General features: G+C 40.2%; 1 protein-coding gene across 4 annotated transcripts in view; it reads left to right on the top strand.

Moving 5' to 3' along the window:
- The first annotated feature begins 694 nt into the window (after window positions 1–694).
- ATP2C1 (ATPase secretory pathway Ca2+ transporting 1) overlaps window positions 695–8,806 on the top strand; it is a 118,775-nt gene continuing 110,663 nt past the window's right edge. For all 4 annotated transcript variants that reach the window (XR_014000347.1, XM_081159341.1, XM_081159340.1 and 1 more), the window contains exon 1: window positions 695–1,026. Coding sequence is in view for 3 of the 4 variants with exons in the window: in XM_081159341.1 (XP_081015467.1) it covers window positions 919–1,026 (108 nt within the window). In the remaining variant the exon portion in view is untranslated. The remainder of the gene's footprint in view (window positions 1,027–8,806) is intronic.

Genomic DNA, 8,806 nt, shown 5'->3' with positions numbered 1-8,806 from the left:
TTTATGAATTCATGTCCTCTAAGGCCACAGATCTCTTATCATGTTCTCTTTTTAAAGCACGGATCTTTTTAAAAACAGAAAGTAAATGTATAACTTTTTTTTCCCCTCCCTACACTCAGAATAAAGCCTGGGGAAATTTAATGTTCCTGGAATCAGCCTGTGGATTTGAGATAAGAATTCAAGGAGAGAAGTCTTTTAACTCAGAACAGAATCTGTTTGCAGCTATTGTCCAATTAACATAAAGTATCTGGTGACTGGGTATGTTGCATAATGCATGACCGTGTAACACAAACGTTTTAAGCAGTGACATTGAACTTGGTAACAATGAAGGCGAGGTTAATTTGTTAATTTTTAAAGAAATCCCTAAATAAAATGCTTCTCAACACTGAATGAATCGACACTTTAAAGCTGAGATGCAGCCGAGGGTTGTCTGTGTGTGCTCACGACGATACAAAATCTAGAAGGAAACAGGAAAAACCACATGTCACGTTCTCTTTAAGAGCTGGAAAAGCTGTCAGAAGAATTAAGATTAAACCTCCTGTGAGTCCGTGGGTGTGGAAAGTCACCAGCCAGCTAATATTAACATAGCTTGCAACAGAACGCTGTTGCTAGAAATAGGACAGTTGCATCACTACCACTAAGCAATTTGCATTCTGTGGCCCAGCCCCTAAATTCCTCCTGCCTCCTACGCCCTTTGGACATTGCATTTCTGGACGCTTTTAGAAGGAGTTCACACTTGGCTGTCTGGTTTCACCAGGAACTCTACCCAAAAGGAGCGGCAAGAAGAACATTTGCTTTGTCTGCAGGAAAGTGGTTGAGCTACAAGCAAATCTTTAAGCATCTGAGGAATTGAGAAGCTAGATTTCATATGGTTGCTGACAGGGAGGGGCAGACAAGGACCTTCCTGTTTTCCTCATCATGGATAATCTGTTGCCTCAGTCTAGATTCTCTTATTTCAAAAAATATCCTCTCCATGCAATTAGAAAATATGTCTCGATGCTGAGAAACCAAAGAGCAGAAGAACAGGTATCCTTTTGTTTATATTATCTCTAAGGTTAATGGATGTTTGCTCTTGGGTGTTGCTTTTACGTCACTTGGGGATTTAGTCTCTGACAGTTTACCTGTGTTAGGCACAGGTCGGCTTCTGCTTGGGGCTCTTCAGACTTGACATGCAGGCTCCTGAGGATTTATTTGAACTTGGAACATTTGCATCATTAGATTAAGTTCCAGTTCTGTAATAAAACCACGTGCTTTTCTTTCTTCTGAGCAGCTAGACTAAACTACTCTATCAGAGTTAAATTGTGGATTCCTTGATAACTTTCTAGGGCCTCAAATACAAATTTAAAAACTATTATTATCTCCACAAAAAGAAGTTGCCAGGCCCTAGAAATACATTGTCTTCTTGTATGTATTTATGGCTATGTTAGTATCACCAGGATTGGCAACACAAAAAACATTTTGCAGACTGCAAGTATGACAGCTTTAAGTAGATCACTAATGAGCTGAGAAGGTCATTCAGAAGTAATTAGTCTTTGTGTGTGTGTGTGTGTGTGTGTGTGTGTGTTTGTGGAGGGTAAGGGATAGAGCACTGCAGGTTTCAGTCTTTTTAACCAATCAAAAGTTAGGATTTCTAATAGTAGTCTCTAGCATGTGGGAGTATAAATATTTTTTTAAATGGTTAAGATGTCTTATCACTTCTTGCTTAAAAATCATGCATTAAAAAATCATGCATTCGTTTTATTGTTTCGAGATTTATATTGTTCTATCACTTATAATTGTGAAGGCATTTCTAAACACTGCTTCTCCGAATTATACCAAATTGTTAAAAGAAATCGCTGTATCTGATCCCTTATATGTGGTGGTTCATTTAGAAAGAAGTATGGCGATGGTAAAGGACCAATGTATAGCCACATTGAAGACCAGAGTCATAAATTGCCTGGGTATCATGCCTGTCACTAGAACTGCAAAATTGCATGGGAGATATTAACAGTGTCCTGTATTTGACTGAGGTGACCTACTTATTAAAACACTTCCAGGGAGTGAGAGCAAAAGTCAGCAGACAGAAAATCCGCTAATAACAGGTTTCCCCAAAACATAGATGCATAATTTGGAAAATGAAAATCATTACTACTGTTCGAGAGGAAACTGCTTTTATGCTGTGCGTTAATAATTTTACATGAGCTGGAAATTCAGACTGTGCTCACTAAGGGGGCTATGCTTAGTATCCAATTTATCTCTTAGGCAAGGTGTCATGATTACAAGGAAATCTCATGGTTTCCAAGTCTCAGCATGTGCTTGCTTTTGAAGTGGAAAGCCAGAGGCCCAGGTAGCGGTGCTGTGAGTTGTCTGCCACAGTCAATGAATCCACATCCACAGGCGTCTTCAGGACTCATTGGGGGGGGAGGGGTGTGAGCAATGGGGAGGGGGAGGTGGCTGAAAGGATGGGGCTTCCACTGTGAACTGTGCATTAAGTGATTCCTCCCTCCCTTTCTCAGTATTATAAGTTTTTGGAGATGTGGCTATATTGCTTGTACAGTTTAGTTTTTAAAGTTTATTTTTAAAATGTTGCCACATGCATTCTGAACATTAGAATTTAACATGGGTCCACTGACCTGGACTGGGTGGGTTGACAACCATTTGAGATGACCTAGAAACGGCTATGAGCATAGAGCTGATTTCTTAACTTCTTGCATAAGTTAATGGAGACATAAAGAAAAATGACACATTCGATTCTTTTCTGAAACCAATTACAGCTCTGCAGACATAATGCCTCACAGAATTAGAGAAATTAGGTCAGAGTCAGTCATGGTTAACCTTGGAAAGCTTGTTGGAAAGTTATAAAGTAGGTTAATAATAATGTCTATAATTTCAGGACCTATATATTGGTTGTCTCTAATCCTTACACTCCTGGAAGATGGATCCTCATTATAAAGATGAGGCCTGTGAGACTTAGAGACCTTAAGACGTCTTGCCCAAGGCCACTCAGCTAGAAAGTACTGAAGGGAGATTTGAACTCCCACTGGCCTGGCTTTAAAGGTGATTCATTTCACCATGCTTTTATCTCTGAGTAACCCAGTGATAGCAACACAGCAAACTGCTAACATTTTTTTTTGTGTGTGTAGAGAGTATTTCCAACACTTCAGTAGTCACATATCACTGTCATAATTCTTACCAGAAAGGTTTACCACCTGCACGTATTTATGTATTCCTTAATATCTTTCAGAATTTGCATTGAAACTACTCATTTTTAAAACTTAAATATGTTTAGAAAGAAAATTTCATATCACTGTTATAAATGGAAAAACCACCGTCATTGGCCATAAATAGAAGACATGCATAAATACAATAAAAGCAACCTAATGTTAAATTCCAACTAGACACTGTTCGCTGTGAAACCTCTAAGCCTGAAACCTGCTCCATTTTGTTAAGCAGGAAGATTAGCTTTTAAGAGATTAGCATTCTACTCGCCAACTGAGAAATTCTCCTGGGCAAGAGTAGAAGGGAATCGAAACATAGACAACTTTCTCATTTCCAGGTAATTCATTGTTTTTTAGTGTAGTGTCTGCATGCCACTTAAAACCGTCTCCTAATTCATCTAGCGCCACTGGCTCCCACCCAGTGTTGTGTTTCCCGCACTTGGAGAATTTGATCCCAGACACGCCATCGGCTTCTCCACCTCTCTGCATGCAGATGTACTCCTCCCTCCAGCCTAGAATCCCCTCCTTTACTTACACCTTGCCCACGTCCTTCAAGGCTCAGATTCAATGGGCTAATGGAAAAGCCTTCTCCAGTTCTGCTGGGAAGAGCGAAGCATAGCCCCTCCTTTCTAAGATATTCTGCCTGCTTCCAATAAGGCCCCTTCATGTCGTAAAGTCATGAAGGTTTGACCTGAGGGTTGGCTGGTTTGGTAGTTTTCGTTGTCATTCCTATTGTAACGTGCCAATCAATGGGTGGACAGGCTATTTATCAAACTGAGAACAAATTTCTCATCCTTTGCATCCCTAGGCTCTATTATAGCAGGCCTTTCACAAAGCCAAGATCCTAACGAGGTAGAAGATTAAGGTCATTAATTAGACGAAGGTGCTGAAGGTTGGGAACATTTGATGATGTACATGTTTGAACAGTATTGTTCAAATGGTGTTTTATGGCAGTGGTGATGGTCGGGGAGACCAAGCCTAAATGGGTGCTCAGATGAGTTTGGGTAGGTGCACTGAACACATTCGTAAGGGTATATGATTGCAGCTATTTTCTTTTGGCCGGATGGGAACAGCCAGGGTCTGGCTCAGATGTTGATGTCCAAATTTGCAGGGACTAAACGGAACTCACAGGCAATATTCTCTTGGGAACTGGAGTCCCTACACCTTCCTCTGTGGCTCAGGTGACCAAGTAAGACGCTGAGTGGGGAAGGGAGAAGGTGCTCCACTTCTGGGCAGACTGTAGCCTGGCTTCAGCCCAATGAGGCCTACAGAGAACTGAATGCTGTATGAACCCCTGAGGAATGCTGCTCTTAGGGGTCAGCATCATTGACGTAGAAATTATTCATGGGTGCCAGCACCAAATGATAAGAGAAGACAGTTTGTGAGCTCACATGGGACAGTCTACTCTCTCTCTCCCTTTGTCAAATACCACCCATTTGCTGAAAACTCCTAAATATTTATCCCCAGTGCACGTTAGCCTTGTATATCCAATTGCCTATTTGACATCTCCATCTGAATGTCTTGTGGAATTAGACCCTCGAACCGGTATAGTATCTTCCAAAAATATTAATCCACACAATTTTTTACTATCTTTCTATGTTCTTATCTGAATATGCAATCATGTTACCATTGATGTAATTATATAAATACGGACACAAATGTTGACCTGGACAGGACTGAATGTAGAGAAAAGAATCTGCCACCTATCATCTTGTTTTGTGGAATTCCTTCAACTATTAAGCAAGTTTTTTTCCTATATATTGTGTGTGGAGCATATTTACAGGTAACAAAGATGTAAAAATAAATTAGGTATAGTGTAGCCGCTCTGTGATGCTTATAGTCTCAAGGAGCAGAAAGAGCTGTACTCAAGTGCCTATAATCAGAGGCGAAAACCACATACTGCAGTCATAGCGGGTATATCTGGCTCAAGAGCTGCTCTGATTAATCTGCTTAAAATGAGGAGAGTGGTTTTAGGGGGCCAGGGAGCATGCACAGTAGCTGTATTTTAATTAAGGATTAGAGCTAAATTTTGCTTTGAGGCTGTTCTAAGGTTTCTCTTCAGTGGCTTAAGATTTCTAGTTCAAACAGGATCCCTGGATTTTTATTTCTTGCTTTGTTTCTTAATGGAATGCTAATCTCCAAGTTGGGTTGTTAAATAAAACTTTGAATTTCATTTGAACCTTAGAAACTTAGTTCTTTATTTTGGCTCTTACATCTTCTCTGAATAACAATATAAAAATTAAGGACTCCCCCCCCCCCCCCAAACAACAACTATGTTGAGATTTAGAACATTGCGTAAAGGTTTGGGTTGTTGATACAGGTTTTCCTCTCTAAGTAAAATGATAGAAATTTCTCTCCATCTTGGTTTAAGGAATGTTAAGAGTTTTTTAGCTCCTTAAAGTAAGTGAGTTGGTTAGACCTTGAGAGTATGCCAAAGTTATCCATTTTATAAAGTCCCCAAAAAAACCAAAAGGCTTGTGGAACTGGTTCTTTGGAGGGGCTACTCTTCCCCCTATCAAACCCCCCAAGGACCAGGTCCACAAACTTGTATGTATTCAGTGCTTTCCATCCAACGGGTACTTTGACAGTCATTCAGGACATACTGGGACTCAAATAAATAAATAAATGCAAAATTGCTGCTGGGATAGGTACAGCAAAGGAGAGTTACAAGGTGCCTTCAAAGTATATAATGGGCGATAGGACCAAGGTGGGAAAGTCAGAAAAGGCTGCCCCAAGGGACTTAATGTTGAATTAAGATCAAAGGAGTAGATATTAACTACTGGAGGACAGTGAGGGGACAACTGTAACAAAGATCTTGGCCAGAAATTAGCAGGGGACTGGGGAGAAGAGGGAAAAGGGCATGTGTGTGGCAGGGGGCATCAGGGGGCTAATGAATGCTCCGAGACAGCCGTGCTTGAAGGAGTCCTGGATGCTAGGCTCAGTGAGGAAGAGATTTAAGATATGATTGTTCCTGTGTATGTGTTTCTGTGTGTATTTCATAAGGCCCAGAGGGCTAATTTGTAGAAGAAACACGAAAGCGCATTTGGGATATTCCTGAGGAAATAACTATAACTAACAGGCAGAACACAGGGGGAGGCTGTGATACAACAGTAAGGATGGACTTTCTAAAAATGAGAGGTAAAGGAATGGGCCACCATTTGCAGAGGGCTGTGTAGTGATGGTTTCTGCATCATGAAAGAGAAGAGTAAATGAATTAGCAGGCTCGTTCCAAACCCACGATTCAAAGTGTGGTGAGCAATACAAAGATGGGCAATTAAGACACCGTAGGGCCCTGGCCAGTGTGGCTCAGTGGTTAGAGCGTCAGCTCGCACACCGAAGGGTCGTAACCTAATCGCTGTTCCTCTCTCACATCGATGTTTCTCTCTCCCCCACCTCACTTCTTCCACTCTCTCTAAAAATCAGTGGAAAAATATATCCTCAGGTGAGGATTAACGAAAAAAAAAAAAGAAAAAGGTGAAGCACCTTAGGAACAAAGAGAGGACACAGGTGCATCGGTTAGGATTCATTTGTTTTATTTGGTTAGTGGCAAATACTCCACAATCTGAGCGTGCTGCTCTGGAATCTAAGGTCAAAGAAAACAGATTCAAATGTCTTTGGAGATTTGGTTAGCATTTCCATCAAGGAAAGGAAATAAAGCTACATGCAGAGAACACCTCGGGGGAAAAGCTTATGCACCAGCAACTGGCTTTTCTGAGCCTGACCGGCCACTGAACTACTTGTACACATAAGGATAAACAACTATGTATACTTATGTGGTCATTGATGAATGGGGACACTGAAAAATTTCAGGTTATTCGGTTGCATTTTAACTACTTTTAAATATATATATAAACCCTTTTTTGCCTTCAAGTCTTTTCCCTGCATTTAATGCTGACAATTTGCTGCTTATCATGGTCCCTTCTGAAGGTGTTCCAGCCCTTTTGTCCATATTATCACTGCGGTGAAGTGTGAGACATGCCTGGGAGACCCCTGAACCCTGAGTTGACTTGTGAGCTATTTCTAATCCTGTTATCTGCTTCTGAACTTTCCTAATCTACTGGACTCAGATGCTTTGGAAACGCAAGAGTCAGTAAATGCGTGAACACCTAAATCTTTGTCTTTGAAATCAGCACATTAACTGAAATGTAAAACCCTTTTTTTGGTGAACTGTTACTTGTTATGCAGATTCCCAAATTTGCTACCCTAATCCACATTTTAGACAGTCTGTCGGCAACATTTTATTTGCTAACTTTTGCTCGGAATGGAAGATGACACATTTTCTCACCTGGTACAGACAGTTCCATGCCTTAACAGAAAAAGAAATGAACTTTCCACATATGCTACACTGCTCATAATTTACTGTGAAGAGAGCAGGAAAGATGCTGGAGTTATTTCTTTTCTGTTCATCCTAAAGGCAGCATATTAGTAAGGCTATTTTAAGACATGCAATTTGGATTATGCATCCAAGAATAAGGAATTTAAAATTTTTGTTCAATGCCTTATCTATGCTAGGCACTTGGGAAGGCCCTTTACATATGCTGTCATTTAATCTTCATAATAGCCTTACAAAATTGGTGGTATTACCCTCACTGTGTGGATGAAAGAACTGAGGTTTAAAGAGGTGAGAGAACTTGGTACATAGCTTCTAAGTGATTGCACTAGAGTTTAGCTGCAGGTTTGCCCATCTGCCTCCAAGACCTGACTCACTGCCTCACACTGAGACACTTCCCCCCCACAAATAGGGTCCTTTTCTTCCCTTCTTTCCCTCACTTCTTTTCTTTTCTTCCTCCTTTCCTTGATATTAGATTTTCTTTCATTTACTGTGAATAAAGGGGTTAAAAATAAAACCACCATAACTACTGTGCAGGAAAGACATCAAATCCTTTTAGATGGAGATCCTCATTTTTGAGACGTTCTAAAGTTAATCAGTTAGGGGGAACTTCTTTTAAGAAAAATACTATGAAATTGTAAATATTAAATTAGATACAAAGTGAGTACTTATTTAGAATGGAATAAGAAATCACAACAAATTACAAATTGGGGTGGCAAATACAACAAGCATCACATAAAGTCTAGAAAAATAGTCGTTTTTGCTAATTAACTGATGTACCCCAAGATGTTTTGTTCCTATGTTTTTGTATTACTGAGTCTTTAATCACCACTTCACATGACAGTGATTTTCTAATAGAAAATCACTAAAGAGGTAATCGAAAGATAATTCATGCGTTCCTCTAGAAAAGTTAATTTATATATGTATATGTTTTTTTAGAGTCAAGAGAAGTTTCATAGACTAGCTTCTGGCTCTGTTTTTCCTTTACCGCCCATGTACTTCAGACGTTAGGCACCACTGGGCACACTGACATGAAGATTTCAGGCCCTGTGATTTAGTACAGTAGGTAGTAGGAGCGTTCCTGGATGTCCTTTCTCTACTAGGACAGCTAGCAATAACTTAACCATACACACATTTTTACATCCCACTAAATCTAAACAAAATCTAAACATATCCTCATTTCAACTTCTTTAAGCCAGATTCAAAATTTGCCCAGGGCTGCTCCAATGCTACCCGATCGGAGAGATGTAAAAGGAGAAGTCAGCAAAAGGAATACTCT

This window comes from Miniopterus schreibersii (genome assembly GCF_964146895.1).
Source record: "Miniopterus schreibersii genome assembly, chromosome: 15".
Taxonomy (NCBI): Eukaryota; Metazoa; Chordata; class Mammalia; order Chiroptera; family Miniopteridae; genus Miniopterus; species Miniopterus schreibersii.
The sequence above is the reverse complement of the archived record's forward strand: the minus strand, read 5'-3'. Positions and strand labels throughout refer to the sequence as shown.